General features: G+C 32.5%; 1 protein-coding gene across 4 annotated transcripts; it reads left to right on the top strand.

Annotated features, from left to right (window-relative positions):
* Positions 1-467: 467 nt before the first annotated feature.
* On the top strand, positions 468-12511 carry LOC137923150 (myelin expression factor 2-like). Of its 4 annotated transcripts, none has more exons than XR_011107548.1 (13): positions 468-583; positions 753-940; positions 1428-1590; positions 2125-2203; positions 2282-2399; positions 2625-2771; positions 2946-3287; positions 6492-6711; positions 6785-6897; positions 7205-7340; positions 7574-7648; positions 12084-12232; positions 12323-12511. XR_011107548.1 is itself a non-coding variant. In XM_068766297.1 (12 exons), the coding sequence occupies exons 2-11, from the start codon at positions 758-760 to the stop codon at positions 7627-7629; spliced, it is 1557 nt and encodes a 518-aa protein (XP_068622398.1). In that variant the 5' UTR covers positions 468-583; positions 753-757; the 3' UTR covers positions 7630-7648; positions 9005-9447. The 4 variants fall into 4 exon arrangements, 2 of the variants coding, with proteins under 2 accessions (XP_068622398.1, XP_068622400.1); XR_011107547.1 differs by having other exon boundaries at positions 12320-12511; XM_068766297.1 differs by lacking the exons at positions 12084-12232; positions 12323-12511 and adding an exon at positions 9005-9447.
* Positions 12512-15942: the final 3431 nt, after the last annotated feature.

The raw sequence follows: 15942 nt of genomic DNA, 5'->3' as shown, positions 1-15942 counted from the left end.
GAGGACTATTCTTCGAATGTATGGTATCTACGCTAAGTTAAGCGTCGAACTACCTACTAACAGCGTTTCGGCTAGTGATTGTGCTTTAGCCTGGATTGTAGGCATAGGCACGTACGCCAGGGGGTGCCCCTGCGGGTCACTCCGATATCTAAGATGCTCATACTGCAGATTGAACGGACATCAACTTTTTTTGCCTTCCGGGGAAAATTGACGTAGATTGTTTATGCAAAGAAAGCTTTTACCCGCCTATTTATCCTGCAGAAATCTGTCGATATCAGGAGCTTCTGCTCAGGACTGGGTTGTCTTTGATTACGCTTACTCGTGTAAAGGAATAGGTTTCCTTTTGTTATGGCTTAAATTTGTTATGGCTAAGTACGTCATTTATTAGTACCTATTTGTCGTCGGGCTTTTTTTTTAAATTCTTTGTGGCGGATGTGCATAGACAAGTAGTACGCCATTTTGTGAGCATTTTGCGTGAAATTTGTTTCCCGCTATACGTTTTCATTAATATTAATTTCAGATTTGTTACTGACTGTTGTACATTGTTGCATCGAGGCAAGTGCTAAGTAATTATTAATACCACGTAAGTTTCTTAATGCGTAAAATTTTATTTATATGGACTAACTGTTTATAATATTCTGAGCCGGCTTCAGAGATTTACCAACATTATTTTAGTCTTTGTTATTAGACTAAACAATCACGATCATGCGTGCATATTTGTGTTGTTTCCTGAATTGAAAACAATTTTGTAGGGGTCATGGAAAATCAGAGGGAAAAGGAACGAGATCGGTCTAGACGAGGAGACAGACCATCTCGATTTTCAGATGCTGTCCGGGACCGATCTATTGACCGCGAGCGCTCAGAAGGAAAGCGACTTTTTGTCTCCAATATTCCATATGAGTATCGTTGGACTGATCTGAAAGATTTGTTTAAAGAAAAGGTTCGTATATTAATAATTAAATTTCATCTAAGAGGGTACCGTAGCCAAATATCCTTTGACAAGCTACTTAACAACGGCATCCCATTTTGCCCAATGTTTGATATTGTTATCAAATGTTGGGTTTTTGTTCATTTAAATAAAATTAAATAGAAATAGAACAGCATATTAAATGTGGCTTGCCTAAATGAAACATTTTCAAACACTGACATATCTCATAATACATTTTTAACATTTTATTTATGTTAAAATTTGCATTTGTTATGAAATTTTTATAACAATTCTGGTGACTCAGTTAAATAGAAAAATAAATAGTATTTATTATTCAGGTATAACAAGATATTATTACATAATATAGAAATCATTATTTAAAATCTGAATTGTAAGGTTTATATCTACAGAAATATAAATAAAATTCATATAACTTCGTTACTATATTTTTTATTACATATTTAGTAAGCATGTTGCAGAAAAATTATGATTATTTTAGGTAGGAGATGTAGCATATGTGGAGTTGTTTAATGATGACAATGGGAAGCCTAGGGGATGTGGAGTTGTTATTTTTTCTACAACAGAATCCATGAAGAAGGCCCTTTCTGTTATGCACAGATATGAACTTAATGGGCGAAAGCTTGTATTAAAAGAAGAAATGGGTAAGACCAATTATTTTTAGATTTTGTGATGACATGTTAATTATAATAATATCTTTAACTGTTTCATTTTATCTTTCTTTGTTGCCCCCTTACTACAAATACAATGATACAACTAAGCAGTCAAATATACTGCTCAATTCTGTCAATATGATATTTAGTTTGTTTTTATGTATTTTATTGAAAAATTAAAAAAGATGATACTGCAAAAATAAAAATCAAAAATGTTATCATCACTATTTTAGCTATTTTAGTGTTCACTTCTGGTTCCTTTTGTTTATTTATGGATCTTGTCATTCCTGAATTTATGTAAAGAAAATTCTGGACATTGTCCTTATTGAGCAACTACTTTTTCTGCCAATGTTAATTCTGCTAGCCTGAAGGCTTTAACAGTTTCATTGGATATAAGTTTGCAAATAATTGTAACATTATTTATAAAATCACCTTAAAGAATTATGTATGAGACTTGTGCGGGGAATCGAATACATTGATTTTTTTTCATCTTTATTAATGAGGCAAATTATGCAACTATTGCAGGTACTGAAAGAACTAGACTTAATTCTTCCCGATCTGGCACTGTTGGTAATTCGCGAAATGTCAGAGATGACAAGGATAAGTAATAAACATATTTTTTGATGTACATTTGTTTGTATACTTGTTTTAAATATTGAATCCATTTTAATATTGTTTTTAGTTGGGGAGCAAATAAGCCCAGAGAACCAGAAAACTTTAATACTTATGGTTTGAGTCTACAGTTTTTGGATTCCATTAATGTTCAACCTCCACTTGTTAAGAAAGTGTTTGTTGCTAATGTAAGTATTAGTCGTGTGTGTTTTCTTATTATAAAAAGTTTTTAACTGGTATTTTTATAATTGTAATATTGGAATTAAGCATTTGTCAACATTGTACTGTTATATTTATAACTATAATTACTATCTGTGGAATAAATTTTTAATTTTCTTGTAAAACTTCATGTAATTAAACTAATTACAATTGATTCATCATGGAAAATTAACATCAAATACATTAAATTTTAGTTAGACTATAAGGCTGACCGTGCCAAAATCAAGGAAGTTTTCAAAATGGCAGGCAAAGTATACAACATAGATCTCGCTGTGGATAAAGATGGCAATAGCAGGGGATTTGCAGTGATTGAATATGATCATCCTGTTGAAGCAGTTCAGGTAAGACATGGTTGGATCAGTAGTTGTATTTAAATTGTAATACAGTTTCAATATAATCCATATTTATAATGTTAATTCCTGTTGAGAATACACTCTTGTGGTAAACAAATATATTTATTTTATTTGTTTGAATAGTTGAAAATATAACTGTAAAATCTTTTCTTATTATTTCAGGCAATATCAATGTTCGACAAACAAATGTTGTATGATCGCAGAATGACTGTCAGAATGGACCGTGGAGTCTCAGATAAATCTGAATTAAGATTGCCTGAAGGCCTAAAGGGTATTGGCTTAGGACTAGGACCTAATGGAGAGCCATTAAGAGATGTGGCCAGAAATTTGCCTCAGGGTACATCTACAACAAACCTTGCCTTAGCTGGCACTGGTAATGGTCTTGGTGCAGGTGTTTTGGGAGCAGTACCAGCAGCAGGTGTTGCTTTAAATGGTCTTGGTACTGGTTTAGGACCAAATACACTTGGGACAAACACGGGATTGGGTGGTAGTTTGGGCCTCCAGGTATTTCTTATACTTGCTAATATGTTATATAGTGTTACAAAATTTAAATTGTCATATAAACATATAGTACAAATGTACTATTTAGCTTAGGGTATGTATATTTTAAATACATATAGACACTTCATTGATTATTTAATTAGCTTGCACAATTCATTTGAAAATAAAAATGGGAAGGCCCCATGTTTTATTTGTATTCAAGATTTTCAAAATATAGTCTGCAGTTAATAAGGTTAGAAATAATGTTTGATTAGGAATAGAAGTAAGACACTAACATTTAGAAGATAGGAATTAGTGATATTTCCTAGGCATCCATTTTGGCATTAATGTTGGAGAATAGTAGAATTCTTGTAGTGATAAATCTATTATTGTATATTTCCTTAAAGCATTGTTATTGCATGAACTCATTACATATATCCATTGATTACATGTTTATGTATGTAATTTAATGCCTGTCATCAATTCATGTCCTAAGACAGGCACATCTGCAATTATTGGGTTGGCAACAAAGTGATTATTGATTTCAAATAGAAAAGAAAATTCAATTTTCTTTTTAATAATATGGCTTCAGTTAGGCAGTGCCCATTTTTCTCAAACAATCCTTTGGATTTCATAACAGTGTTAAAATTCAATAATTGATAAATTTCTGATCTTTGCTATCAAAAACTTTTATTATGTCTGGAGTTCTGCATGAAACAAAACAAATTGAAGTCTTAACGGCACAAGATTATGTCCATATGGTGGATGCAACAAAACATACACTTTTTCAATAATTTTTGGCAAGTTGCTAAAGATGTAAAGGGCTTCTCATTATCGTGGCTACTTTTCTGAAATTATTTTGTTAAGTTTGGGGAGTTGTGAAACATTCACGTTTGAATTGATAGATTGGTATTGTGGCATAGGTTTAAATTACAAAATTCCTTTATAGACACACATACTAATGGCATAATCTTTATTTGATGATTCCCTGCTTTTGATGTCGTTTGAGCTGGTTCAACTTTCATCACTCACGATCTATTCCTATTATAAACTATCTACTTTTCGTCGCCAGTAATAAGCTTTTTTAGAAATGTATCAGTTTAGTTGCGCTCAAGAAGCGAATCGCAGATGTTAATGCGTTATTTCAAACGATTTTCCTTAAACTATTGAAGGATTTACAGACAGAATTTCTTGACATATTCAAGCCTTTTTAATTCATGTGTGCAATAAATACATTAAGCTACTCCGCAATATCACGCTCTGTGCTATGATGACTTGAATCGATGACGGCCTTAATGTGGATCTTACAGGTGTCAATGGGATGGTCTCATCGTATTTTTCATTGAAAAAACACCAGAACAAAACGTGTCAAACCAATTTTGACACCGTCTCTCTTTTTGTACTTGTGCTTTACTTACCTGTACTCGTGCCATGTTTTGGTTTTTCGAAAAAAATATGTCTGAAGTGTACATCCTGTATTTTCTTTTTGTATTGAGATAAAACAAAATGAAAGATTTAATCGATATATCTGTGTTAACAAAATTAAAAGTCCTAACAAGAAAAAACCACGTTTTGACTACGTTAGTAAAATAAAAATCATTTAGTCGCTAACCCAATATTTACGTTTTAAAGGCTTCAGAAACTAGTTCGTGAAGAAAAACTTCATAAAAGAATATATCTTATTTTATTGTTTCTTCATCATATGACGATACCCTCTATAAGTTTTGACCTCCTCCCAGATCTGCCGTATCGCTTTATCCTTCGCTGCTTTTTGCAATGATGTCTTCTTTCCAATACTCCAGAGATCTACACATTCCAACCACCTCTTCCGGGCTCTTTTTAGTTGCGGGGTCCACGCGGATATGGTTTTAACAACCGTGGTGTCGTATTTGTTACTTGCAGAATCAGATAATCGTTACATTTCGTCAAATTGTTGAATTCGTGATTCGCCCTTACATACCTTCACGTATCATATGTGACATTATATCTTCTTGTACCGGTCCGAAAATTGTTCTCAAAACTTTCCTTTGGAACATTGTCTATTTGTTTGTCTTTTGTGTCAGTGTTCAAGTTTCACGTGCATAGCTCACAACTGGACGGATTAACGTTTTATAAATGGTTAGTTTAATCTCGGTAATTACGAACTTTACATGGTAATTGCGGTAGTTGTGAAAACTTTGTATGTAGTATAGAATGGTGATATCTCTGTAGTTGGAACGCACTGTTTTTATCTTCCTTTTTAATAATAAGTACTATGACACCAAAGTGCCAATCTCGAGGCGTCTCTTTAGCTATCCAAATCACAGTCTAGTATCTTGGAAAGAGTTTCTTCAAAAGCCTGGCCTCCAACCTTCAGTAATTCTTAAGTAATGGTATTTGAACCCGGGGATTTATTATTTTTCAAGTGATTTATGCATGCTTTAACTTTCCGGAGGATCTGCGTTTTTCGTTTTGGATCTATGAATTCTTGTTCTTCCATTAGGATGTTGCCATTGCTGTCACGTATTGTGCAGGTGTGCGTGGTGATAAACCTTTGCCGAGGACATTTACTCTTTTAAAAAAGCTTGACTTGATTGGCTTCTTCCCTGCAATTCTTCAAATTCTTGGACCTTATTATTTGGGAAGATGCATTTTTTCTTCGCGTTACTTTTCTACAATTATTTCTTGTCTTTATATGAAGTGCTTTGTTAGCGTCTGTACCATTTTGTACATAACGTTATTTGGCACAATTCTCTTTCTGTAGCTGTGTGTGCATATTAGTGATCGTACCACCTATCTTTGTAGGTTTTCATTTTGACTCCTAGCAAGTATTTAGCAGCATCGGCCACTACCTGCTTCATGACCTGCCATTTCAATAGCCAGTTTCTTGCTGGCAATTAAGTCGGTTTCGTACATTCTAGTTCTTATAAAGCGAGATCTTTCCTACTTCACGGGTGTTGGCTTTGTGGATAATTTTGCCCGTATGTAAGTTTGTCTGCATTTTCAGGTTCCAATTCTTAAGCGAAATGGTTTGTCCTTTAATTCTTGTCAAGGTCGTTGTGAGTTAAGGTTTTTATCGCTTTTATACTTCTCACCCAAGGTTCTTTTTAGCATGACTAGTGGATAGCCCATTGATGAACCCTCTTATATCTGGGTTTGGGAACGGCGTCATAGGATCAGTAGCACTGGCAGAGTCGATTGAAAGATAAAAGAGATAGTTCAAATTTTATTTATTATTAATTGTTGCAGGCATTGGGTTTAACAGGTCTAGGGGCTTTGCAAAATCAATTGATTCAGCAAGGTCTTACAGCTAATGATCTGGCAACAGTTCTTTCAGCCCAAGCCAATGTTAATACAAATAATTTAAATTTGAACACTACGGATATGGGAACAAATATGATGAATACCTCAAATATGGGTGGAAATGTAATGGGGGGCAACCCTAGCTTAAGTAGTGGGCCTTTATCAGGTACTGTTTATTAGTTAATGTGTTTTTAGTAAATTCCATTCTATTTTTAAAAATCATGAATTTCGTCTTTTAGGTTCAAGTAGACAAATGGGAAATGTATCAGCCACAAGTCAAGGATACAGCAGAGATTCAGGAGTACAGCAGACTGGAAGGGACAAAGTATCTGATATGGTGATAATAACTAATGTAAGTCAATTAGTTGCAATTTTGTAAGTTTTTCTTTGCCTTCTGAAGTAATCCATGATCAGTCTACTAAGTGGATGATTTGCGTTGTGTATATCAAGATAAAGATGACTTCCAGCAAAGTATCCGGGTGTTATGCCTTTTTTTTTGGCATAATTTTCCAATTTAAAAAGCCATTGTTAGTAGGACTTAGCGAATGATCTAGTTACTTTGACTGTTGCTGTCTTTTGACTTATGTACATGCATTTGATAATTACGCAAGTGAGTATAGAAATAATGTGCAAACTAAAAGAATTTTTAATTATTTCAGCTTCCACCAACTGTAACATGGCAGTTGATACGAGAAAAGTTCAGTGAATGTGGAGATGTAAAGTTTGCTGAAATGACGGCACCTGACACTGCAGTAGTACGTTTCCACAAAGAGTGGGATGCGGAGAGAGCAATAAGTATCCTTTAAAAATCATATAAACACCTTACGAAATATCAATGTTTAATCACATAGGGTATGGTTATGTATTAAGGTAGGATTTGCATGTTATTATAATGCATTGTCACAAAAAAGGTTTGCTTGCTTTATCCAGGCACGCGATCCTTATTCTACTTCGAATTGTACGTGGCAGTTTTTTTATTTTATGAAACAACAATTTTTTTTCATGATTTTCTTAACAGACTTTTCCAGAAATGTTTGACAGAACTCGTATTGACGGCAGGACGATTGACGTCCGCTTCTTCTGAAAAAGAACAAATATTGAAGGTTGGTATTCTTTATTTTGTATACAGCTTTTCCGTGCATGTTAAAGGTTCAATATAATTTTCATCAAATACACCAAATCATTTAATTAATTTTACAAAAGCATTTCAAATTGTCATGTGTTTTACTATTTGTTAGGTTTTAGAAGATATATCAAAATTATTATTGTCACCTAAGTTTTGACTTGATTCAACTGTAATGTCATATTACATACATTTACTTGAAATGATTCTTATACCTTTTATGTCGGATCTTTTTGGCTCTTAATATGGCATAGAGCCATTTAAAAATAAATGTTTATATTTGTACACCGAATAATTATTATTATACTTTGTATCACTGTGCCATTAAAACTTGTTTTCACATTATGTTTTACAAGGCAAGCTCATGTCTAACTTTTACTTGTACATTTGTTAAAAATGTTGGTACTTTAAGTTATGTTATAAAAAATAACATGGACTTAGCATAGATATCTGAAATCCCATTAAAATTTGTTTCATACCAATGCTCAAACTTCAACAGTCAAAAATGGGTATTTTTAAAATTTACAATACTGGCTATTCTTAGGTTGTCCTTTGTGTCACTGCTAGAATTGTCATTAATTGGAAACATTTGTTGTTTTTGCTGACAAAATACTTTGTTTTTAATAGAACACTAATGGCGAATTTAAAAGTAGTCATCAGATGGTGTCCAAACAATTGCTAAAAGGGTGTTTTATATCTTTATTGAGTATGACTTTTTTTTAAGTTTCCTTACCTGCTATGTAGGTGTGGTAAAATGTTATGTTGTTGTTTTTCATAGATTAATTCCCACCAACGATAATTATATGACAGGTATAATAAATATTGATTATGTTGTATCAGTGTACTTTTTCATTATTCTTGGTTTTGGTTGATTGGGATTGGAAACTTGATTACTGGTAGAACAATACCTTGCCTTGGAACTTCATTTTTAATGTTACTAAGTGAATTTAACACAAAAACTGGCAACCTTACTAATACTTAATCATATTTCATTAAAGTATAAATAAATGTGCCAGCCTGGATAATAAATATCTTCAAAGAATTATGCCTGAAAATTAATTTTAGCCCCATTCGTAGTATTGTGTTTGAAATAGTAGTTTCACAAACAGATTCATATAACATTGTATGATATACAACACATTAATTTTTAAGCCATTATAGGTTTACAAGTACAGATGCTGAAGGGTACTATCTGGTTACTACTTACAATGAGTTTAATATCTGGTTTATAAAATTGTGGATAAAGTTTTAGCTGCCTGTTGGTTACTTCAGTTTCCATGTTCTGGACATGGTTCAGAACAAAGCCATAAATCATTTGAAATTTTTGTGTTTTCAGGAATATGATATCGAAGTCGGTCTCTTGGTCTGAGAACAGCTTGTCATCGTCGTCTTGTCTCATCTGCTGCTAACGTATTGGTTTTGGTAGACTTTGATCCATTGCTAATTATTTGAATCTTATAGATTAGTGTAGTGTAAGTGTCTCTTAATGTTTGCTGTACAAGGTTTTTTTTAATAAATAAATTATTTGTAAAGGACAAATATCATATTCTTATTCATGTTGTTGTGGAGGTCCATTGAAGAAGGCCATTCATACCCAATACTATGTTGCCAAGGCAAGTATTTTTGATATAGTCTTAGAAAATTAATGTTTTTTTTTTTATGAACCGTGCTGTATATTGGAGGGACATTAAACTGGATTTTATGGTCGCATTAATTCATCAAGCAATTGATCGAACAAAATCTGCCGATTTTAATGCTGATTTATAACACTGCTTTTGAATGGCTATGGTTAATATATATGTAGTAAACATTGGTTCAATTGAAGACATTGCAGATTTGATTTCCTCTTTTGTAAAAGAGTCTTTGTGATTATTGATGCGTTTTCTCTCAGAGTTGAGATTTGGCATTACTTGTTTTGAACAAAATGATATTGGCTTACATGTGATGAAAGTCATTGTGGTTCCATAATAGATTCGAATTTATTCAGCAATCATTGTTTTAAATTTAGGTATTTTTGAGATGATATTCAGATTGTTTTTGGTTATCATTGGGCATTGGAGAGTGTTTCTCTGATTTTGTGCTTTATTTACATTATCGCAATTCGCAAAGATTGCTTAAATAAAGAACATGTTTTCTTACCATAGAAATTTAAAATTACTTTAACACAATATCTATTTTTCATTTTATATCCTAAAAGTAGAAATGACCTGGTAAGTTCATGGTAAGAGATATACATGCAAAAACATACACATCTTGTGTTCGCGCGATACAGTGACTGCACTAGTGGCTGCAAATAATTTATTACACTATTTGTAGTTTTATTTAAGGTTTAACTTGTTTATACGAACGATAAATATGGTTTAAGTCTGGACAACTCTTTCTATACTCATTTGGTGTCTATTCATGTTAGATGTTGGAGGTTTCTTTCACAATCGAATTACTAAGGTAATATTTTGATGCTGACTATAATTTGATCATAATTTTTTTAAGTAAGTTGGGTGTTTTTCAGGGTTATTGTATGATTCTTCCATCAAACACGATAGCGACAACAGGCCGCAGAAGAAGGTACTTGCAACATAAGCTATATTTCTCCTCGTTGTCACTTTAATAGCCATTTATTTAAGAATTTGAAAAAGTTGATATCTATGAGATGAAGTATATGCTCTTATGTTTAACATTGTCATTTTATATGGGAACAATAAAATTTAAAAATATGTTGCAGTTGTTGCGATACACATTAACCATTTTATCGAAGTTTATTACTTTAAGGTTCCTTGATTTCATGTCAAAAATGTTGAGAGGGAGATTCTATGAATTTTTTGAAAGCGGTATCAACAGATTATCGATATTGAATAGAAAAGCGTTCAATCAGAGCAAAGTTTGTGTAGAGCATGTTTGACAAAGACTTATCAGTCACATCTGGTCAAGTGTTGTCCTGAAGGAGTAGTGGAATAGAGCAATTGACTAGTCTCGGTTGTTAAATGGCGTGCTTATCAATCATCGTTTGCATTTATGGACATTAGATGTAATTGTCTGGCGAACACTTTGTGGGTTGTATATGTTCAGTTTCTAACTTAAGCCAATGAACATTTCCGATTATCACACAGGATCTATTCATCGCACGTGATGATACGATTCAGAGTCCTCTCATTACTGTATAGTGTGGGTTATACAAGGCAAGTCAACATGTGTTAGCTAAGGTGCTTCACTCGATTAACGCTACGAATTGAGGCAAATGAATTAAGATTTGATTGACAAGGATCCCCTTTCATTACTTTCAGTTCTTTATTATCGACTTGAATCTTCGAATTTTTTATTAAAAATTACAGGATGTTTTAGTTTGTATATAAATGCAAAGTAAAAAAAAGTACGTTAGAACAAAATGAAATGACACCAACATATGAATACTGAATTATGGATTAAAACTGTGTTAATGTTAATTTGTATTTGTAATTCTAAACTAAATTTCTAAATATTTGAATTAAGACTTGCTAGAATTGTGAATCGGCAATTTAATAAGTGAGGGCCTAAAATTTGTAGCGTAAAAATTTTATCTTTGAGATATACGCCCTTAAATATAAAGCTACCTGAAGTATATTTAGGTGATTTTATAAAATTTTAGACCAGAGGAAGGAATCACAATGAAGATCGAAGACAGATATAATGAAATTGAACTCTTCAAGATTTCTTGTTCGATCATGGTAAACAGTATCTTTTTTTATTAGAAAGTTTATATTTATGAAGTATCACGTAGACTGAAAAGTGAGGTCACTCGAAATTGATATAGTACTAAAGAGAATATTTGACGGTTTATTTAAATTTTCTTAGTTCGAATAAACGTAAAATAATGTTTTAACTTTTTATTTATTCTAAAGTATATAAATATTACTGTATTTAAAAAAAAAGTAATTTGTAATTCATGTAGTACCTAAAATCAAATGTGTGTATAGTTATTATCAGATATGAGTTTGGGTAGGCACGGTTAAAGTTGACTGGACTGGACAGTTGGTTATGTTATAATAATTATGACAGTGAGAAGACGTATTACACCCGTCTTATGTGTTTATTATAGTGTTACGGGAACCGCTGTACAGCGCATTTGAAAGGCCGGCGAGGCGGGTGTCAAGAAAGAGCATGAGCTCCGCCGATCGATCTCTTCCTCCCCCGTCTTTCGCGTGCACTTCGCTGTGATCCAGCACAGCTGTTTCGGTAACACTATACTAACCCAATGAATCCGAATTCATAATTTCTTACCTCAAAAATTACTAAGCAAACATGTAAATAAATATTCCAGTTCTATTAGGTTACATTTTTTAAGTTATATGAACCACTGTCGCTAACGTAACAATATCAATAATCTATTGAAATATTTTTGTTTTCGATCGTCACTACCATATATATTATCTTCTATACAGATTCCATCGTCGACGACCAAGGTTTGGATGCCTAGAATTAATTACGTATATAGAAATCTATGTACACTTTAATACTCTGATACTGAGAGTATTTCTTGAGAAGATCAAAAAGGATAATCAAATTAAAAGGGGCTGTAGTACAAATGCAGGTAATGTTTCTATAGCAAATACGTTATAAATTTTATCAGAATTTTATCACTTACGTATCAGTTTTATTAATTATTACTTAATGTCAGTAGGTACAGATCAAGAGTTCACTGCAAAATGTCAGTTGGGAAGAAAGAAGGTTTGGACAATCTTCAAACAAAGAGCAAAGTTGACAATTTTGAAAATGGGACCAAAGGAAAAAAAAACATATATATTATTAACAAGTCAGAATTTGATTTTGATTAACAGCATTTATGGTTTTGATACAACTGAAAAAGTTAATAAAATAAACTGCCACTTGTTTACTGCCGTTTTATTTACCTTCTTTACATCAAGAAACGACCTAATATTAAATTATAGTCTTGATTTTTCATCATGACTGCAGCCGTCCGCTGTTGTGGACGTGGACACTGAACCTTCCACATGGAGTTTTAATAGCACCGTTGAAAGCGGTAGACTTGTTTTTCTTCGACGTCCATTCACCTTGGAAGTGGATGCCTTACGATGTGCTTTGCGATCTGTGATCTACACTCTAGAAGCTAAAGCCCCAGCAGTCAACAGTTCTGAACGCTATGTGGCCTGACCTCTTCTATTTCAACTTGTCAATTCACTATGCTATGTTGGTTACTTTCGTTTTACGGATCGCATTCCTGATTTGATTCAGTAGAAAAATCCCGAACAACCTTACCTAACCCTGCCCATGGAGCGTTAGCGACTGAGTTTGACGAAGAAGACTAGAGTGGGATCGCGTTTGAGTGTTGATTTTTTAAACTTGAACTCAAACTTCTTATAGGTCATAAATCCACTCTAGGATTGTTTCGTAATAATTTCTTCAATGGAGTCTTTAACATTTGACTTAAACTTCGTGACATTTTCCTTCACCATTTGTGAACGGTAACGACAACACAACGTGGGGGTTTGCTAGGGAAAAAAACCCTTGTCCTAACGATCATAAGCCAGATCAGCTTGCCATTGCTCTGATTTATGCAATGTGCTTATTCTTTTTTATTTATTCGGATGTTTTCGAGAAAGAGAAATGGATGGAGGAGAACTTTGCGCTTGTCCTGGATGGGGAAACAAAGAATGGCTCGACATAAGGAACTCAGTGACGATGTGTATTTTGGTCACAAACGTCAAAATATTTCAGTTTCGACTACCATTTTTCTTCAGGCTGTTCTATTTTATGTAAGTTAAAGCCGTGCACGGTGGTGTTGCACATTTTTAAAACTGCGTCAGTCCAGCGAGTACATAGTCGTCCCTAACCTTTTTACTCTTTACATCACTGATAACCGCTTAAATTATCTGAAAAATATCAATATCCTTGCAATGTACGTTTTGTTACTCATAGATGTATTAACAAAAGAAACTACTTTTGATGTCTTTTCACAAGCAGGTATATATAAATCTGACTTGCTCAAAGGGGATCCAGTTGTTTTTTTTATAATGCAAAAATGTTTTCCATAAATATATATCATTTCAACTTTACCTTAATAAATATGCATCCGAATCTCGTCTCATAATTATTTAAGAATCAAGTAAATTTCAACAAGTTTCTATTGATTTATTGTCATTAAGCAAACTTCTTCCAGATACAGGACTTGAAAAGACGTGAAGGAATCCTTTCTGTGCCTCACTAATTTATTTTAAGAATTCGCAGATATAGGTTTATGTTACTATGAGACAAACAATTTTATAATACGGCCTGTTACGGAAAAAAAATGGATGACGTACATATCATTTATTTGTTAAGTGTTTCTTGCTATATAAAGACAATCATCAAAATATAGTTGCGCTAATACTTTTTAGGGAAGTTATAATTAGTATTATACAATATATAATTAAATGTTATCTTTTTGAAAATATGCTTCTAAAATATTTTTTTTTAAATAAAGCTTTTTTGAGAGGAGAAATTTTTATGATGTTTAAATGGTTAAATGTTTCTATTTAATATGCTTAAACATCGGTCTTAAATAAACCTAGTAAAAGCGCCTGCTTCCCATTCTGAAAGCTTTCCACGCCTTGACAAGTCGGTCAAGAGTATGTACATAGTTGCACAAACATCAGCATCGTTGTGGCTATCGATCAATCGATTTCGGTAGAGAAAATTCAGTGTACCATTTTATTAAGAGTTTTTCCAACTATAAAATATAACAAGAGTGGATCATAATGGAGATCGTGATATCTTACCAATAAGTCTTTATGTATATGATATACTTTCACATATGATTGATATATTATTAATCTCGTGTTAAAATTGAAAATAGTCCTTGCTAGAGGTAGGTGTTATAGGAATAGATCTACGTAGGTTTATTAATCGTATTCTTTGGAATTGGAAAAGCGCTAAGCTCCGTTTGAATTGAAGGAATGCTAATAAAGGATGCCCCACTGCGATATCGTATTCTGCTGGCAAAAGGTCACTGTTTTGAATTAAATTACTGTAGTTACCAATTCATAGGATAATACATGTTATGTCAAAACACAATGAGTGTAATACAGTGTTCTTCTAGATAACAAGATTTTAAAGCCAAAGCATTATGAAAAGTTAGTGCGTTCTGGTAACAATGAACGACAAAATACATAAAAAGTATTTTGCAATTACACGAGGTCTATGTTTCGATGTAAAAAATATAGACATGATTGTGAAAATTATCTTTTTATACTTAAGCCGATTTGATTAGGCCAGAACATTTTTGATGATTAAAAAGTACGAATCTTAATTTACGAGACTGCTTGAAATGCAAATATAACATATATAATTTAGTTTTACTATGATTGAAGTTAAATAAAAGTTTTTAATGAACTTCTTAAGTGAATAATCGTAATTTGTAAATAATCCTCTCTCATTTTCAAACACTCTTATTACAAACTACAAGTTTTTAGTAAAATAATATTAAGAGAATCTATTTTAAATTTATTTAAAAAATGTAGGTCATTATCATCTTTATGGATTATTATGGAGGATGGATCTTTATGGAGAATAATTATATAATTTCCGATTTTTAAATTAATTTCTTAATAATTTTGAAAATAATATTCATTTATTTAAAATTTTACCTCATGACCGAAAAAGTTTAAACGGATTTCAAACATAGAACTTTTAAACATTTTAGAACAAAAAATAGTTTTATTTTCTAAAATGGCCTTTGGGTAAAAGAAATCCAAGTATTCCTCTGAAATGACTGATCATCAGTTCAGTGGTATTTATAATATGTACGAGCGAAGTTGCGGTAATAGCTAGTATATCAAACATACGGTGTTTTGCCGTACATATAAAATAAAAAATCAAGAGGGTAGTTATATACATACGTAATTTATTTTCCATTAAGTATAAACTGTGATGTTAAAGAAAACCGTGGAGTCGGCCTATAAATATAAATAATGAAAAAGCTGTCATGCCTATAGATGTAAAAAAGCCGATTTAAAACGTTTAAAACCAAAAGTGGCGGTTTAAAACCCCAAATAAATCTTTTTAAACGGTTTAAAACTCGCCTACTAAAATATAAGAACAGTGTTTTTACACATCATTATCGACAATACTTGGTCTTGTGTTAGTTACCTATGCAGTTTATACCTATGTATATTACATATAAAGTACTATAATTATAAAGAAACAATATTACATACAATAGATTAAAATATGTACCTAAATCATAAAGAAATTGTGGATAGGAGTTTTGACCTTTATTTCCAAGTAGTTAAGGTCTACTCAAAG

Source organism: Battus philenor, unplaced genomic scaffold (genome assembly GCF_028537555.1).
Source record: "Battus philenor isolate CCGP_79_NKW_IND1 unplaced genomic scaffold, ilBatPhil1.0.hap1 SCAF_21, whole genome shotgun sequence".
NCBI classification, from domain to species: domain Eukaryota; kingdom Metazoa; phylum Arthropoda; class Insecta; order Lepidoptera; family Papilionidae; genus Battus; species Battus philenor.
Note: the sequence above shows the minus strand (reverse complement) of the source record. Positions and strands in the feature narration are given on the sequence as shown.

Excerpts from the sequence above, each read along its gene's own strand:
- LOC137923150 (XM_068766299.1), top strand. The coding sequence starts at position 758 with ATGGAAAATCAGAGGGAAAAGGAACGAGATCGGTCTAGACGAGGAGAC. Across the intron at positions 2,772-2,945 it reads ATCCTGTTGAAGCAGTTCAG|GCAATATCAATGTTCGACAA; the intron begins GTAAGACATGGT and ends TTATTATTTCAG. Across the intron at positions 6,712-6,784 it reads AAGTAGTGGGCCTTTATCAG|GTTCAAGTAGACAAATGGGA; the intron begins GTACTGTTTATT and ends TTCGTCTTTTAG.